General features: G+C 42.9%; 2 protein-coding genes across 2 annotated transcripts in view; one reads left to right on the top strand and one right to left on the bottom strand.

The window, feature by feature from the left end:
- The window catches only part of LOC146186459 (homeotic protein ultrabithorax-like), a 449,712-nt gene that overhangs the window by 123,957 nt on the left and 306,374 nt on the right, over window positions 1–19,381 (top strand). The gene's annotated exons all lie outside the window — the stretch shown is intronic.
- On the bottom strand, window positions 10,246–18,131 carry LOC146186461 (uncharacterized). Its single transcript, XM_084607209.1, has 5 exons — window positions 17,876–18,131; window positions 15,569–15,709; window positions 13,863–13,951; window positions 10,784–11,003; window positions 10,246–10,535 (listed from the first exon to the last, which is right to left on the bottom strand). The coding sequence occupies exons 2-5, from the start codon at window positions 15,612–15,614 to the stop codon at window positions 10,453–10,455; spliced, it is 438 nt and encodes a 145-aa protein (XP_084463335.1). The 5' UTR covers window positions 15,615–15,709; window positions 17,876–18,131; the 3' UTR covers window positions 10,246–10,452.

Below are 19,381 nucleotides of genomic sequence, written 5' to 3' on the forward strand. Positions count from 1 at the left end.
ATGAGCGAAGAAAAATCACATATTTGCGCCATAATGCTTCCAAGTTTATGAACGTTATTAATTTTTCAGAGTGATTCTTAGCATGGAGACTCTAAGGAATACATTCTGTATCGGTGTTGTAGTGCATTATGCTTGCCAACGCTTAGCGAAAAAAAAAAAATCCAAGCCATATTCTTATCGGCTTTCTATACTTGGGTGCTGGAGCCATCGGCAAGGTATTACGACGCATGATCTGCGTGTGGGATTCGTTGTGGATACTTCACGGCAACGCATCCTTAAACTACAACAGCATCAAAGGGATAATAAGAGCAAATTGAGGCTTTTCTTCTATCGATAGGCTTCGACACTATCGACCAAACAGACCATCCTCACCGAATATTGGCTTTTATAAACTGAACAAGATAAGAAAAAAAAAAATAACGAGTCGCCATCACCATCAGTAATACGCGTTGTGAGCGCCGACGACTAAATTTTTTGCAAAGATCGCAGCGTCATATGCTGCAGAGTCATTCACTTTAAAATGCAGGTGACCTACTATTACCGGTGACATCACAAGTTTGAATATAAATATTTTTCCTCCATTCTACCCAATCTTCGAAGATATACATGCCTATTTCGCTGCCGGACATATGTTAGCATGTTCAGAAAGGCGCAGATAATCAATTTTTGCTGATGATGAAATTTTACGGCGTTCATAGCGGTACAACTACAACGTGCCGACCGTGTATACCATTGCGAGGAAGATTTGGAAAGTTTGGCAAGTTTTAGTGCAGATATGCAACGGTTGTTGTGGTTATAAATTACTGCTATCTTGTGTACGCTTCAAACTTTGCCGAGGCGAAATAACAGCGAGAAATACTACGTTTTTCGCGTCGAGGTTGTATACGTTTGAAAGGAGCCCGTCAGCAATAGCAGCGAAGTTATAGGAAAAAGCGATTTGAACACTCTGAAGTAATTTTCTGGTAAAGTATTGGGAGGTATGGCAAGACGCAGGTGGAAGTGAAGATGATGAAGTGTGTGATAACTGTGTACTAGCGCTCCAGACGCATAATCTTGGGGAAAAAAGAGTGGTTAGGCGCTCACTCAACATGGAGCATACGCTGCATGGATGACGACCTGAACCGCTCTGGAGCGCAAAAAAGGGGCAAAACAAGGGCAAAAAAGGATCTACACAAGCTTGTATGTATATAGCTACTGACCTGAGAAAAGGTAAAAGCGCACAGAAAGACACACACTCGAGAGAAGACACACGACATGCGCTTGGCAGGTTAAGACAACAATAACGGAAACACACATGACTTGCGACGGAGAAATAGACGACCCGCATATGAATGACCCCTCATGCTTGAAAGATAGTTCAACAAAACTTAACAAAACTATAGTTTAACAAAACTAACAAAAAGCTTAACAAGACAAACCATCTCTCGAGTATGTGTCTTCCTGTGCGCTTTTACCTTTCGTCAAGTTGCAATGCGCCATCTAGCCCATCTTCAGTTTTATTAACCTATAGACCTCTGACTGAAAACGCGCAGTTTGTTATACTTCACAGGTACCTAAATTTAGAAAGTGTACAGAAACGGTGCTTAAATACTATCGCAAACAAACACTCTCGCTCTCTCTCTCTATCTCTCTCTCTCTCTCTCTCTCTCACACACACACACACACACACACACACACACACACACACACACACACACACACACACACACACACACACACACACACACACACACACACACACACACACACACACACACACACACACACACACACACACACACACACACACACACACACACACACACACACACACACACACACACACACACACACACACACACACACACACACACACACACACACACACACACACACACACACACACACACACACACACACACACACACACACACACACACACACACACACACACACACACACACACACACACACACACACACACACACACACACACACACACACACACACACACACACACACACACACACACACACACACACACACACACACACACACACAGCACGATATACGAGTGTGGCAACTGCCGACTATCAACCGCGTGCTGCTGGCCAACACAAGAAATTGCAGTGCATGCAGGACTTGACGGTGTCTAATCGCAGTCCACGCGGTGTTGTACGGCAATTCATGAACATAGCGAAAGATGATTTTACCACTACGCGTCCCCGATTTGAGACAACGTTCCGGTGAAAGCTTTGGGCAATTCTGTGTGAAATCGCTTGCAAATCAAAAATTTTAAACTCTTGTTTCTTGAAAAAAAAAAAAAAAAAAAAAAAAAAACGTTACGCCAAAGCTCCATTGCGCGTCGCTGTCTGTATGCGACTAATATCTGAAAATAACGGTTTGTGCTCTTTTCCATTCAACCGTCAGTCCCACGGTGTTAGAAGTATTATGGTCAGTCCGTGACGGTGTATCCACTTTGGAAATGAAAGGCAGCTTAATTTTGGTCGCTGCTTGATGCATACGTGATTGCTTTGACTGCGCTGTCCTAAAAGGCACGCCAAAGCGTTGAGCTTCGAACGTGTGGTGATTGGCCTTCGAGAAAAAAGCCGGTGTACGATATGCCATTGCTCTGTCCAAATGATTATGTGTTTGCCTATTCCGGCGCAACACTATATCAGCAGCTGAACAGCGGTGTTTTTTATTGCTTCCCCAATGGGTATTTGGAAAGCATGTGTGATCGGCATGGATTATGCAGTGTCTGGGCTTCTCTAACCTGCAGTGAAGGTGCATAGGATCAAAATGTTTCTCTTGCCTTCACGGGGCGGCACAGCGTCCTAATGGAGAAACACGTACTGCGATGGCAGGCGTATACGTGTCCTGGACGCGAAGTTAAGGCTATCAATCTCACCTGTCCAATGCGACTGATGTTGAGCTTGCTTTATCATGTGAAGCTATAGGAACAGGAGCGCCTTGCAGATATGACTGCCCTTTCGAAATGGAGTTACCGGCACCAAGATGACCTCCATTGTGGGATGTATGGGCAGTCTATGCGCCTTTTTTGCTGCTATTTCTTCTTCGGTTGCGAGAGGCGTCTAGCTTACATGAACATCGCTTTGAGGAATGCGTAACAACCCACTCGATGTGTTAGTAGCATGTGCCAAGACTCACTTTATATTCTTGAGGAAAGAATGAAAGGCCCCCTGCACTTTTCGGAGATACCTGATCTGTGGAACTGAAGCTGTATGCGGTATCAGATTGTATCCATTTGCGTACACCTTATCTTTTTATACTTGTTCCGTCTTCCGTTCAGGTATACCTTGCTGAGAGCCGGTTTCTTTCTATGTTCTTTTCGTTAGTTTCCATTTTTTTCTGCCTGTTCTTGGGTACAGGTACTGCGATTGGAATTTCGATTTGTGAGATAGAAGTAAAGAAAATACGTCTCGTGGACATGGGCGCATTTGTATTCACTTCCCCTGACACGACGCGGTGGCTCGACGGCTTTGGTGCTCAGTTCCTGACCTCCACAGGTTGCGGGATCGACCATGACTGGGGTGGGGATATTTCGATTGATGCGGAAAGCAAAAAACAAGCAAACAAACAAAAAAAAAACGCCCGTGTTTTGTCTGACGTCAGCTCACGATATATACAGAACACTCGGTGGTTATAAGGTCATCCGGCATTCGAAGCTACCCGGCGTCTTTCATGTCATGCGGCATATCGGTATATCGGGCCATTAAACACCCCAATTTTCATCTGGAATTTTGCTCCTGTCCAAATATGTGATGCTAACGCCATTTCCACACTGCATGTATCGCGGTTCTTGGGTGCGCATTAGGAGTTTAGGACTGCGCAATGGTGAAGCTTGTGGCTTGTGTTGTTTTGCATGCCTTATCGCCAAAATATACGCGCACTTCAGATGTCTGCCGAAAGGGTTAATTTATCTAAAAAAAAAAATGACAGGCTAACAGGGGCTAGCAGTCTGATATGTGTGTACGTATCGACTCTTTCCCATTTTATTGCTTGCAAATGTAGCACATTTGTTGGTAGTCCATTGCGGAACCATGCGTGTGTGTGTGTGTGTGTGTGTGTGTGTGTGTGTGTGTGTGTGTGTGTGTGTGTGTGTGTGTGTGTGTGTGTGTGTGTGTGTGTGTGTGTGTGTGTGTGTGTGTGTGTGTGTGTGTGTGTGTGTGTGTGTGTGTGTGTGTGTGTGTGTGTGTGTGTGCGTGTGTGTGTGTGTGTGCGTGTGTGTGTGTGTGTGTGTGTGTGTGTGTGTGTGTGGTGTGTGTGTGTGTGTGTGTGTGTGTGTGTGTGTGTGTGTGTGTGTGTGTGTGTGTGTGTGTGTGTGTGTGTGTGTGTGTGTGTGTGTGTGTGTGTGTGTGTGTGTGTGTGTGTGTGTGTGTGTGTGTGTGTGTGTGTGTGTGTGTTTGAGAGAAAGATTTGCGGCGAATATTATTTCCTACAGATGAATTACCGGCCGTTGCGGGTGGGCGTATCTGGCTGGCACCTCCTGCCATCGGCACCCTCAAGACATCCGCGCATCCATACGCATTAAGCGGTACAAGTTTACGGCTCCGGTCGGTGTTCATTTGCCGTGAAAAATCACGTAGAATTTATCTTGCCGTTCTAGTTAGCATCAGTATTCGGTATATTTCTAATTGACGCAGATATCAGAAACATTTATTCATTTCTATAGTAAAGCACTTATATAGCTGTGCTTCCAGAATGAATGTTGCTATTGCCAACAACAAAGGTAAGAAAAACCCGGTTTAAAGAAAATGTAAGTGAAGGTTAACCCAAGAAAAGTGGGTTTTCATGTTATTTTGATTGGTCTGCTATATATATATATATATAGCTCGAGCGAGAAGGCGGAGAATCACGTCGTTGTTGCGCGGACGGCAGCCATATAATTTTCACATATAACCAAATATGGTAGGGACACTTATGGCTGGCCGTGAGTGGCTCTCAAGATTGGAGACATCTTTTACCCAAGCAGCTGCCTAAAATAAACCACGCGTGCTCCGCTGTATCGCAAAGTCTGCAACTAACGTGATCCGATAGGAGTCGTTAGCGGGCGCGCGTCACTCAGAAGGACATTTCAAACGTTTCGAGAAATACCTCAAACGTTTCAACCTGAATATACCTGAAACGTTTCAAACGTTTCAGGTATATAATATATACCTGAGATAATGTGTGCTGACGATGTCTTTATTATGGCCGCATTTTCCTCATCGTTGCAAAATTTGACCTTTATAGAATGTTTCCTGCGTTCCCATTAACTATTTTCGAAGGCGATAGAAAATCTACCATATGAAATTTCGCCAGTGATTTCCCATGCATGCTTAGCACCACAACTACATGAGTGCGATCGAGGGATCTATAAGCGTTCGTCCAGATATATTGGGATCGCGACAGTGAATATCACTGAGAAGGCAGACGAAGAATGGCGGCTATTGGTAGAGCGTTTAGATGGAGCGCAACCTACAGACGTATATAGGCAACGTAATGGAAAGATACGTCATAAGGCAGGGGTTTCCCCGGTGATTAGAAATTCAGAAAGGTGTCTAAATTTCGAGAGGGTGGTTGAAAAGAAGCGGTAGTCATTTTAAAAGCCAGTGTGTTAAAATAATTTGCGCTAATTAAGGGACGCCTGCAAAAAACAATGGGGATTTATACACACCCGTTTACTAAATGCTAGCCCTGCTCAATAGCCGACTAGGCATAGTGTACAACAAAATGTTCCTTTTAAAACAAACTTTCGAAAATAAATTCTGCGCACTTTCTTCGTAATCATTTGTTTAAACCTAAATATCTACCCCCTAGGTATAACCATATACCGACTGCAATGCATGGCTCACCGTAATGCACATATATCTTCTCGTCAAAGCCACACCTATAAAGCAGAGGTTTTGATGAGAATATGCGTGCGCATGCATGCGTAAATAATTTGGCCGTAATATGAATGCTTTTTTTTTAATATTCAGAGCATCGTTTTAATGAAGACACTATATATATGACGCATTTCTTAGAAATATTTTCATCCACTTCAACTTCTGTCGATGTTTTAGTGCCGATAACAATTTGACTGATTTTCTTGTTTACGTGACATGTACAGAACGCAATATGTCCCTCTGGACTGGTATAGAGTGCACGGTATCCATACGGCATAAGGTTTAGTTGATTGTATATTAAAGATATATTCCGCCCTGTATTTTACACATTAACACTCCTGCTCGAGCTGCTCTTCCTGTTTACGTTTGTATACCCAGTGAAATTTGAAACCTTTATTTTCCCCGAAAATTTCGGAGTGTTATTTTGTATGTTATACACTGCGAACGGCCGTAGCGCTCATTAAACAACTGTCCCGTTCAGAGTAATCGTGGTTAAATCGCTACATGCAGGAGAGGTTGCAATCGTTTCGGTTCGTATTATAAGATAAAGTTTGAAGGCATCTAAAGAAAAAAATTCGAAAGTATCAACCCGCCTAATTTTGGAGGTCACCACTGAATTGGTCATACTCAAATTAGGTAAGATATCGATTTTGATCAAATTAAGACGAGGTCAAATTTCCGAGACCTAGTGACCAAATTTTGGAGGTGGCCCATCACAATTTGGAGGTCACCACTCAATTGACCTTATTGGAATTAGGTTAGACATTGATTTTGGTAAAATTCTGACAAGGTCACATTTTTTTTGGTGGCCCATCTAAATTTAGAGGTTGCACTGAATTGACCTTACTTGAATTATAGATAGACATCAATTTTGGTCCAATTCTGAAAAGTTCAAATTTTTCGTCAGGAGGCCAAATTTGGGTGGTAGCCCGCCCAAATTTAAAGGTTGCCATCGGGTTGGCCATACTCTAATTAGATTGTGTACCAATTTGGCACTATTGTATTACTTGCCCTCAATGGATTATTGGCAATTTGTATGCAGACACGCTTTGATGACAGACTATATCCACAAACTCTGCCGGCGCTCTTGACGATGCGCTCTATATGCACGCAATTAAGGGGCAAAGACGTGTGAGTTCTCCTTAAAAAGATCATTGTGCTGCTGGAAGATTCTCAGGGGCCCTGAATGCTCGCGACTTCAAGGATACCTGAGTCGGTGACCGGCGAAACATAACCGAAGCGCTCAGTGGCCCCTGAATCCTATATAGACACAATTGTTTCAAACGTGCTCGTACTGCATTGATGTACCTTTGGCGCCTCTATACTTATTGGTGGTTACGTTGAACCCAACCCTGGGCCCATGAATAAAGCACGAGAGGAAAAGTTGGACAGCGTTGCTCTTGCGGTCCAACGTATAGAAGCTAGCCATACTACCATCTTGGAATCTTTGAATAAGGTCCTTAACATTCACATCAGCCTGAACAATGACTTGGATGCACTAACAAAGCGTGTGGTTGAATTGGAATCCAAAATCGAATTGGCACCATCTGCACAGTCCTCATTAGCCCCTAACCTAGAATTATCTAGAATGCAAGACAAAATTGATGACTTAGAAAACCGATCTAGGCGGTCAAATGTTCTATTTTACGGAATCAAAGATACAGACCATGAAACGTGGGCTACTTCGGAGCAAATTATAGGTGAATTTTGTTCGGTTAAGCTTGGTGTGGTGCCAACTTCGATCGTCAGAGCACATCGTTTGGGTCGTTTTTCGGCACAAAAGACGCGACCTATCATTGCTAACTTCTATAATGATAAAGACGTAGATTTGGTGCTGAGCAACGGTTCCAAGCTGAAGGACACAAACTACAGCATCTCTCGTGATTACTCTGAGGCCGTCCGACAAAAGCGCCGTAATCTCTGGCAGTACGCGAAATCTGTAAAAAAGGAAGGTGACCGCATTCGTCTGCATATTAATAATGACGTCTATGTGTGGGACACTCAGGATGCCCGCGTAGTCTGCGTTTTTCACCATTCCACAGAAGAGTGACGTTTTTCGTTTATCCCAGATAAAGCACCAGCTTCAGTTCTTCAGAAAGATCATCATGTAATACCAATAAAACCGGTGCTTTTCTTTACACTAACATCAGAATTGTTGTATCAAGGGTTTTTGAAATATCTTCGCTGATCGACTCATGCTCCGCATCAGTAATAGCGCTAACTGAAACATGGCTCACTGACTTAGTTCCTGATAACACCATTTTTGTCACCGAAACACGTTTTAGTATTTTTCGAAATGGCAGACAAAACCGTAGAGGAGGTGGTGTACTCTTGGCGGTAAAAGACGATTTGTTGGCTGTACCTGTGACGGTTAGTTCTATTCTTGAATGTGTATGGGTTTCTTTAAAGTGCTTTTCAATTGATGTAACCATTGGTGTTATCTACCGTCCTCCTAACATGACTGTTTGCTTTTCTGCTGAATTTAATCGAATCCTGTGTGAAATTTGTACGCGTTTCCCTAACTCTACACTGCTCATATTTGGAGACTTCAACTTCCCTAGCATAAACTGGTTTACACAATCCGTCGCAGCGAGTGAAACCGAAGCTCATATGTTTCTTCAATCATGTCTTGATTTTTCGCTGTCGCAACTTATCACCAATCCCACACGTCGCACATCGAGCACCGCAAACATTCTTGATTTATTACTAACAAATAATCCTGATATTTGTTCAGACATAATTCATTTAGACGGCATTTCTGATCACGACGTAATAACAGGACGCATTACCGGTTCCTTTAACGAAAAGAAAACTACTGTTAAACAAATCAGATGTTACAACAGAGCTAATTATGAAAGAATTAACACTGAATTAGATTATTTCGCTGTCCAGTTCAAAAATCAATATTTATTGCGCACTGTTGAGCAAAATTGGGATTTATTCAAAACTACCCTTACTAACCTTATCGACAACTTTGTGCCTCTTACGTCCATTAGATGTAGCAGCAATACACCATGGTTTAATCACAAGCTGCGGCGTATGAATAACAAAAAAAAAAAAAGCGACTTTATCGGCAGGCCAAAAAAGATGGTAGTTTAGGCACGTGGGAAAGGTATAAGAAATGCGACAGAGAATACCAGTTATTATTAAAATCCACTCGACGTCAGTTTTTCAATCATGAGTTGTCCTCTCTGTTAACCAACAACCCTCGTAAATTTTGGCGCATCGTAAATCCTAGCTTTCACCCTGACATTTTGCTTTCCGACAGTAACGGCGTCATAATCAATGAATCCGATTGTGCTCAGGTTCTTAACGTTACCTTCTCATCAGTTTTTACCAACGAAGACATTAGCTCGTCTCCTATCTTAACTACATTTCATGACATCTGCATGCCTGACATAGTTATTAACGAAGCAGGTATTTCAGTTTTATTAAACAATCTCAAAATTACAAGTAGCTCGGATCACCTTGGCTTTAACAATAAGATACTAAAAAATACATCCAGAAGCATCTCCGCTATCTTGTCCTGTTTATTCTCGCAGTCGTTATCGAACGGACTAATTCCTAATGACTGGCGTGTAGCAAAGGTAATACCTATATTCAAATCAGGTGATTGTTCCTCCCCACTTAACTATCGACCCATCTCGTTAACCAGTAACTTTTGCAAACTTCTAGAGCATATCATTCATAGCCAAGTCATTAACTACCTCGAAGATAATAACATTATTTTCAAATATCAGCACGGTTTTCGCAAGGGTTTTTCATGTGACACTCAACTAGCTGGTTTTGTTAATGACTTACAAACATCACTTAACGCAGGCTTTCAGGTCGACGCAGTTTTTCTGGATTTTTCAAAAGCATTCGATCGGGTCCCTCATCACAGACTTTTACTAAAACTAGCACAGCTTAACATCCACCCTAATGTGCTCGCCTGGATTAAGGACTTTCTTTCTTCTAGATCTCAGTATACCTCAGTTAATAATTCTAACTCTTCTTCGACTTATGTGACATCTGGTGTACCCCAAGGAAGCGTGCTTGGTCCTTTGCTTTTTCTAATCTATATTAATGATTTACCTGCCTGTGTAACATCTAAAGTTCGTCTTTTCGCAGATGACTGCGTAATTTACCGTAACATTATTGATGACAGTGACCGCCAATTCCTACAATCGGACCTGAACGCAGTAACCCTTATAAAAATGGGAACATCCTTTGAGTTCAATGTGAACTCAAAAAAGTCAGAAGGAAGCAACTTCCTCTGAACTGAGAATTGGCTACTGATTTTGAATTCACAGTGAATTAACATTCTCTGACCATCCTGTGAATTTCTTGTGAATTTCCTTTGAGCTCCCAGGGAACAGACCGTTGTCAGTTTGAGTTGAGTTCACAGGCAGTGGCCAATTATTAGTTCAAAGGAAGTTCGAAGGAATGATGACTATGGGATATTTGGTGGATGTTCGAAGGAAGTAGGTTCAGACTGAAACATTTGTTCGTATGAGCTTATATTTATTTGAATAGATGTACTTCCTCTGTTTAGGCCTTGCAATTAGGCCTGCTTTCGAAGACCCTGCGACAAAAAATTGGATCACTGTCCACAATCCCAGTGCAAACTTGCGCAACTGCCGGTGACCACCTTGGCTAGTACTCCATTCAGTAAGCAGGTGTAGGCTGCAAAAAGAAAAAAAACAACATTAGAAGCATGACTGCAATGAACAAGCTAGAGTCCATCCAGCCTTCCTTAGCTTTTGTAAATTAAATATACAGAGCACGAACAGTGTGAGCGCCATGCAGGCCCCACAGCATTATGCATTAAGGCAAGCATTATGGCCCTGACCATCACTGAAAAGTCAGCTGTTTGGACAATATTTCAGAATGCTCTTGCATCACATGCACAGGCTATGAGCTCGAGGACTTACAGATAACAGCATCCAATTTTGGGCAGCCCAGTGCCTTTTTTGGAGCTTTTTCCCTGTGGGCATTGCAGACACGGCCATAGAGTGAGCTTTCTTCCAGTTCTTCAGGTGAGAACACAACCCGCACCAAGTTACACGCAAACTTTGTTGCTTGATTGCCCGCACTGAGTTTCATGCGGTCAATCAACTGCTGATTTACCATAATATTGCTGCCAATGTGCACCTGCAAGAACAAAAAGCAAATATTAGTACTATGACCAGTATTGTAACATACAACAATATTCCTTGATATGCAATAAGAAAATGAAGGGGCTTTACAAACAACAAAAAACTTAGACCAGCTTAAGAACATTCAAAGAAACCCCAAAATGCATAATTAAGGTCATTTGTTTGCAAGTAAAAATACACATTCAAGAAGCCGTACTTTAACATGTACAACAATGAAGGCATACGAAAACTATTGGATGTTTTTGACACCTTCCCGAGCGGTGTTTTGATCTAATTTTGAATCAGGCCAAACATCTTTTAACATTTTTATTAGTGTAACCTGACAATTGTGTAATATGTATTTAAAGTAACTAGCCAAAAACAGGGCACATAATGCCCCGCAAAGGATTGAGCGCTAATAGTGCATTGCTATAGCAGAAGAAAAAACAAGAAATAAGAGATTTTTTAACGACCTAATTTATGCTTGCATTTCAACAATAAAAAAAAAAAACAGATTTTAAGTCAGAAAATAAAGGGATTTACTCATCATTAACATTGCAAAGGCCATTAAAAGCCAGTTTAGACAGAGCACAGTGCCCACATTGTCACCTCCTGTTTAAAAATACTAACATCCTTTTTGTACATCAGAAGCTCAACCAATTAAAAAAACTGCCAATGAAGGTTTAGCAAAAGCATGCACTCCCTGCTCTGTATGTGCTACTTTGAGGCAACATTTAGTTTCCAGCTTGCACAGGTAGCTTTCATAATTTAACCCCTCAAGCGCTTTGGACAAGCAGCTCGTCCTTGCAAAGATGCCCTCAAGCCATTTTGGACGAGTGCTTGTCCTTGCAGGATAGATCCTCACCCTGAGAGTTTTAGGTGAGTACAGCGCTCCTCTGTGGCTTAGGTCATGCGCCATCAGACAGATGGCACCACTGACCCGTTAACTGCTTTTTGTTCTACCGCTTGAAAGCCTTTTAAGCAGCCTTAATGAGAAAAATGGTGCCTGGTAGAGGCAACGCATGCACTGTTGGCCCGTCATCGCGGGAAAGAAGCTTTTCTTCGTTGCCATCCTCGCCATCCGAAGATGGCTCAGACACCAATTTTTGCATTGTTATGGGAAGTGAAGACGACAGTGATGACGTGAGTAGTTCTTCCGACGAAGATGATGACAGCTCAGACGATACTATTGCGAGTTCTGTGTCAGTGGATGAAAATTGACAACATTCCGATGAAACCCCCTGGGCTTCCATTCTTGGTCGTCCCTTGTAAAACATTTCCAGTTACCTCGCTATATGTTACTCGACTAGATTGCTGCTTATTGGCGGGCAGTTGATTTTTCACGTAATGAGCAATAAACTTCACTGCGCTCATTTGACGTAGTTTCTGGTTCAAATATTTTTGTCTCGGATACCTCCTTTTTTATTACACTACCAATAGAAACCAGCAGTAAAAATAAAAACTAAAGGGACACTTAAGCTCCGCCTTTAAGGGTATGATGCGACCAGTGTAGGCTACCACCCAACATAACCAAGCTGTATCAACATGTCTGCGTAGCCTAGGTGTAGCAAGCCTGACTCAGCATTGAAGAGCACTGGAATGTTGATTCGTATTTCACCTTCCCACCTCAAATGAACGACCGGAGTTAGCAGCTCCTCCTAACCTTTGGATATCATGTGGTCTCGTTAAGCCACACAAATCATCGAAGAATGTGTGTTCTGCCATGCCACTTGCCAGCGCCATGCTTTTGATGTTTCATTCACAACACAGACAACAAATTTTCATGTAATGGGGCCTTTAACGATATCGTAATTTTAAGCAATTTTAGCTAGAAATCTCGAAATAATAGTGCTCAAGGGGTTAAAGTGAAATTGAACTATTGTTGGATCAGCTTAAGAAGCCACAACTCCTTCTCAAAGGAGACCCTCCTGGCAATACCATGGTGGTTAATTGCCTTTGACTTGCCAGAGTGACATTGCAGGTGGCTGCAAGTGGGTTATATGCACATTAGCTTGAATACCATGATGACTGGCCCAAGTCGCTAAAATGACTGATTAGAGGAGCACCAGCTGCGTCATTCGAGTTGTAATGCAAAAAGATGGCCTTCCGAGATCGATAACCTAAGAAATTGCTGAATATTAAACAAGCTAATGGAAATCTCTTTTCTGATGAAAAGGGCTTTGCTATAGCCCAAGCGAAGTATGCTCAACAGGAAGCGTAAACAAAAGTAACCTTGCACTTCCGATCACTACAGCTTTCACAAAAACTCTTCCAAATCAATATACACACGAATGAACTAACAGTCACTAAAATGAAAGGAAGCAGTTGGGATTTTTTTCATGGTTGTTTTGACAAATTTAAGAAAATAGCACTGTCTGTCTTTTGTCGTTTCTATCAAATTGACATTCATTTAAAAATATCATTATGCTACTAATTATGCAGTCTATGAGCCCAGCCTCATAAACAGCATCCCAGTCAGGGCAGCCGCTTTTCAGTGGAGCCGAAACGCAAGGTGCTCGTGTGCTCTGTGTTGTCGGTGCACGTTAAAGCACCCCAGGTGGTCGAAATTTCCAGAGCCTTGCACTACAGTATCTCTCATAGCCTGAGTCGCTTTGGACATTAAACCCTAAGAGCCAACCAATCATAAAGAGCATTGCTTCTTGCCTATCTCTGAATTCAGTGACTGCTGACTTCATTCACATGGATAATGAGCTCCTCGTTTCCCTATCCCTGCACACTTCTCAATGGAAGTGCATGACTTGTGGCAGTGCTATCATAAAGCTAGAACCAAGTTCTTGTGTGACCCTTAAAAAAGTTTCATCGAGAAAGGCAGTAATGAGCACAACCATGCAGACACTAGACTAAAGCAACTAACCTGAGCCTCGGTTGGCAGCACAACTGCTTGTGTTGTACACGCAGCATTATTAACGGATTCCGTCAGCTGATTGACCAGCTCAGCAACATCTGAAAAAAAAAACAAAAAAGGAAAGCTGGAACAAAACATACTATTTCATCACTAGCAGCAACAGCCCATGTAACATTCACCACAGGAGAAAAGCCTTTTCTTTGCCCTTGACTGCATGACCAACCCTTTTCTGTCACCAAATGCGCCATTCAAAATTTAGCTGCTAGACACTGGCATCACTCACGCACTCAAGGCGCCCTATCAGCGGTACATAATCTAGGGGATGCTGATAGCAATTGATGAAGCCAATGCTGACATCCCACTTCTGATCTCTTTGTTCGCTGTGGAAATGCCTGGATTGAATTAACTGCGGAGGACGTTGTAACTACAGTGCAACTGACGGGTGCTGCTATTGCTTAGAATGAATTCATGGGTGCGAATGATGATGCCGAGATAGCTGTGAGCGCTTTAACAGAAGTTAGTCAGATCACATCCCTGAAACAGTTTGTCGGTAGCAAGGGCCTTGAAGAGGTCAGTATGCAATATACATGTATGGCGGCAGCAATACGCCATACATTTGGACAAAGGCTGACACTCGAGTGTGTAGCTGATACTCGATAGCCCATGCTTCACCTATCTCGTGTCTGTCTTTCGTGTCGACATTTGCTAACATGGTGTAATGACCGAGTTAAGTTAGGCAGATTGCTGAGCCAGGTGCCGAGCTTGGACAAGCATAAATTTCCTGTTGTGAAAAAAAAAAAAGCACCACCTAAGTGACCAAAATGGCACAGGAAAATGAAGCGCATGCCATAAGGATTCCAAGGTCCAAGACAGGACGAGGCCACATATGATAATTTCATACAAATTTAGATTTTTTGGTGTCCCTCCTGCGCTCATTCTAGATGCACCTCATCATTTGCAGGAGACTCTGAGGTTAAAATCTGAGGGAATCAAGGGTTCCATTCAGATACGCCGTCCACAGTAATGCAAGAGCACCACTGACCTGCCGCAGCCATCTGGCTACAACTTATACCCCGTGAATGTGTTTGAACCTAATGCAGCTCTCCGGGTTCACTGGAGGGTTGTTGTCACCGACCACTCCAGAACAGAAAGGAACCCAATCCCGCGCCCGTTTTTCGGCCTCGGCTTGAGCAGCACAAATCAGCACAGGTGCTCACCTTGAGTGGCATTTGTTTACCATGCATTTCCATGCAGCTATCACATACGACAACAGGCTCAATCTCAGATGCATGCCGATCCCAAGCAATGACATGTGACACGCAAGTCACTGTAACACAAACAAAGCATGCTTGCAGAGCAGGAGTGGCAGCAGTTCATCTGCTACGTGCACTGCAAGAATGGTGGTTGGTAGCGTCATGCAGCAGCGCCACGGTGTAGCTGAGCACTACTGTACACCACCTATAATGTGTCGCAAAGACCACTACAGGAGGAACACCAATCCTAATCCTCAGTGTAGGGGGAACCTTATTGCAGCAACATAATCTTACTGGTGCTTTTACTAGGACGTGCTACAGACCAAGAGGTCTTATTCATTTAAGAGTTAGCACTTGAATTTGTTATGCTTTACGTAGCATCTGGTGACACAGCAAATAATTTCAGTCTCATGGCAATGGAGATCAGCATTCCAATGGCTTCAGAAAAAAGCGATCACATACCAAGCATCTGACGTGCTTCATCTCTTGCGGCCTTATATTTCTTCATTCTTTTTTTTTTGCAGACCCCACTTCATCCTCAAGCTCCAGGACTCTCTTTTTTGCATCTGTTGGCTTAGACATTTTGTCACAGCTGCACCTTTCCTGCAAAACGACATGTGGCAAGGTCTATTCCCTAAATTGTATTTGCACTCAAATGCATCATACAAAAATTATTCAGTATAACGCATTGTGCAGATATCTGGTTCCACACATGAGATTAGCAAAATAGTGACCAAATGAAGACCACTGACAAGAGAAACGTAGCATGGACACTGTTTAGGGTTCAAAGCAACACTTCTTAAGGAGGAACATTAGCCCTTGAGCAAACCTTGGCACATAAAAGGACATGGTAATGTTTAACTGCGAGCTGACACCATCCAGCATCACTACTGCTCAAGTGGGCAGAATGCCCACTTGAGCAGTAGTGGACAAAACAAAGGATGCATTTCCAGAAAAACAGTTTGAGCCCCCACGCATACCGTAAAACATAGCCACTCTGCTGTATGGTAGGTTCATGGTGTTTTATGTCCCAAAGCGACTTAAGCTATAGCGATGAGGGATGCCGTAGTGGTGGGCTCACCTGGGGTTTTTTAATGTGCAAATGACATCATACAGTACACAGTCAACTTGCATTTCACCTCCACTGAAATGCGGCCATGAATGCTGGGATTGTACCCATGTACAGTCGTGAGCTTTATGAAAGGGAGCATGCGATCCCGTGGCAGATAGCCTCATCCAGAAGTAGTGGCAAAGTGCAACGGCAGCATTGAAAATGAAGTGGAGAGAGCGGTGCCCTTCCACCTGTTGGCCGTACCCCATGCACTGGGAGCAACTTTTACATCGGCAGCTAAAAATCATTGCAGCATTATGCTGTTGGTAACTGATACCACTGCTTGCTTTGCTATGCTCTGACCTAGCAACCCAGCGTAGGCTGGTAACTCAGGCAAAAGCGGCAGCCCAGGCCACTGGAGTCTTAGAATGGAGACTCCACACACTGCCTCCCCACCACACACACTTTTTTTTCCCCTTTTTTTTAATAAAGTTTTCTCGCTCTGCGCGAAATCTGAGGAATGGCTGGTAGCGAAGAAAGGAAGCATGTTTGACGCTTCAATAAAAAGAAACAAACAAATGAATATGAAAGTAAATGAATGCGACAACACGTTAGGCGCTTTTATCTGCTTAAACTTCAGTCGCCTGCAGCTGTGAAAGCGTCCGTTTCGCTGCTACACTACCAATTGTCTCGGAACGAGCATCCTGGGCATCTTTAAAACTTGTTCTAAATCAGCTTCAATAATCAAGGAGCTGCCATTCTCCATGCCGCACCCTTCCGAGACGACGATGCGGGCGCGTAATTCCGTCTTCTCAACGGTAGGGTCCCGCAACTTCTTTCTCGTCACTGGTTGCCTCTGAGCGGGTTAAACGGCGATTGTTACTGAGAGATGTGTCTGAACGCAACCTAAAGGTAACATACACTCACTAAAGGCAGGAAATGATTACGTTGAAAATTATTAAATAGTGTAAGCGTTGTCATTCTGTTGTCTTGCGATTGTGTTCACGGCAGGTTTTGTGGGTATTAAGAATTAAAAACATCACATGATGCAACCTAAAGGGGAACACCCTCGAGAAAGATATTAGTAGCTTATTTTAATGTTGCAATTTAAAAAACAAATTTCGAAAAAATGTGCACACAGGAATCGAACATACATTTCATTCGCCAAGTGCTCAGGTAAGTAACGTTAATCCATTGCGCCACTGAGGCAACGAGTACGGCAGGCTTTAAATGTGCTTTTATTCATTTTTAGAATATTTCCACTATCTGTCGCCAGGTGACGCTGCTCAGAGGACCCTACCGTTGAGAGAACGGAATCACGCGATGCGCGTAGGGTGTTTTTTTTTTTTTTTTTTTTTTTTTTTTTTTTTTTTTTATAGAGCCCAAATTGGGAAGCCTACTCCTGTTATCACGAAACACCGAGAATTGAATTCAGGTCCACGCAACGACAGCAGCCGCGTTTATTCTTCTTCTTATTTCCGCAAATTCAGCTCATTATGCATTTTTGTTTTAATTTCACGCAATTCCCGGAATCAACTGTCTACCTCTTTCACCATGTGCACTACTGTCACCTGCCGGTTAACACAATGCGGTCGTAATGCGGGCATGTAAACGACTTCGCGACACGACTCACCGCGAGTAGCAAAGGAAGGTGTTTCACAGGTAAACATTATTAAGACACGAATACGAAAAGAGACAAGAGACGTTTGACTACTTACCCACTCCGAGAATGAACGTAGGAGAGTACGACTCCTCCTTCCACTGGGCATGTAGTACCCCTTGGTTTGGAATAATCTTCCAGTATTTTGGATTATCCATCAGTTTCGCCTGCAGTTCTTTTGATTGTAGGTTTCTTACAGGGTAGCGGTCGCCCATTTAACCAAGACATGATCGGCCATTTGCACTACTCACGCTAAGAAAACACGACGAATACAACGAACGCGAACAATCAACTTCCTACGGTCATGAAACACATAGTGAAGCATGCCGCCGGCTGTTTTCACGAAAACGATAGCGCTAGAGTCTCAAGCGCCATTGCAAAATTTTAAATGCATTTTTGCAAACTTCACAAACTTTCAAAATAAAACTTATAATTTATAAACAACCTTAAACGTTTGTTTTTTTAGTAGTAATATGTGATGCGTAACAAAACACAAAATAATTTAAGCAAATTATTGCCACAAGCAGCTGCAGCGCTCTTTTTTTTGCTGCGGAATTCTTGTGGTGCATGTCAATCTTCATTGGTTTTACTCGCCGTGAGAACGTTGGTTTTACTGGCAGTATTCGTAACCTCGGTTGCGGGGGCTTCTGTGCGTGGTGGTACCGACGTACCGACGTCGCTGACGTATTAATTGCTGGTCTTTAAACTGTGATAGGAGGTAAACGAGCTTGACTTTCGTGAACAATGTGACATCCGGTACTAGGCACATCGTGAAGTGCATTTAACTGCAGGCTTTTGAAGCCGTTATCGATGGTGCTGCGGTAACCGCCTACCCGTCGAACGCACTGGAAATGCCACCACGGTAAAAGCGTACTTGCGCGACGTCAACGTCGCGCCGTACCGAAGTGCACTAAATCACGACGGAAGCAGGCCGCGCTTGCTAACAGCGTCGCCCTTGGCGTCGCTGCGAGCCAAGAGTTGCCACGCTGCAATGCCGACGCAAATACTGACGAACCCTGCCAGCCCTGCGCCGAGCTTTGTTGCGTACCGTGTCAGAGTGCTGAAGCAGCGGTCACGGATGTATGTACATGCCGTCTCGCGCATGCATCGCCATCGAACCAGCGGGCTGCGAAAGCGATGAATTAGAACCACCTGGCATTCTTTAACATGTATGAAAATTCTTGAATGTATTATATTTTATCTTAAAAAATTCAGAGGGGCAAGAAATAGACCAAGTAATGCCACACACACAAAAATAAGCACAAGAAATGAATGAAAAGAAAGTTATCTTTACACTTAAGGACAAAGGAAGGAAGGTGGTGAATATTATTGGTCCTTGTGTGGTGACTAAGAAGAAACTTGCGCTAAAAATAAGATCTAGCGCGTGAAAAAAAAAAAAAAAAAAGCATGAATTTATAAAAAATGAAAAAAAAATTAAAATGATATTTACTTACACAACAAAGAAACGAATGCGATTTTGTATATTTTGATAAATGTATAATTGGTTTATTCAAAAAAGTTCGGAAGTTAAAAAAGTGCAAGGGATACTAATGAAAGAAAAAAA

This window comes from Amblyomma maculatum, chromosome 6, assembly GCF_055883805.1.
Source record: "Amblyomma maculatum isolate TAMU_Amacu chromosome 6, ASM5588380v1, whole genome shotgun sequence".
Classification (NCBI taxonomy): Eukaryota; Metazoa; Arthropoda; class Arachnida; order Ixodida; family Ixodidae; genus Amblyomma; species Amblyomma maculatum.

Bases quoted from the DNA above. Each gene is read 5' to 3' on its own strand.
- LOC146186461 (XM_084607209.1), bottom strand. From the start codon at position 15,614: ATGAAGAAATATAAGGCCGCAAGAGATGAAGCACGTCAGATGCTTG. The intron at 13,952-15,568 runs GTATGTGATCGC...TTTTTTTTTCAG, and splicing joins TGAAGCACGTCAGATGCTTG to ATGTTGCTGAGCTGGTCAAT. The intron at 10,536-10,783 runs GTAAGTCCTCGA...TTCTTTTTGCAG, and splicing joins AAAATTGGATGCTGTTATCT to CCTACACCTGCTTACTGAAT.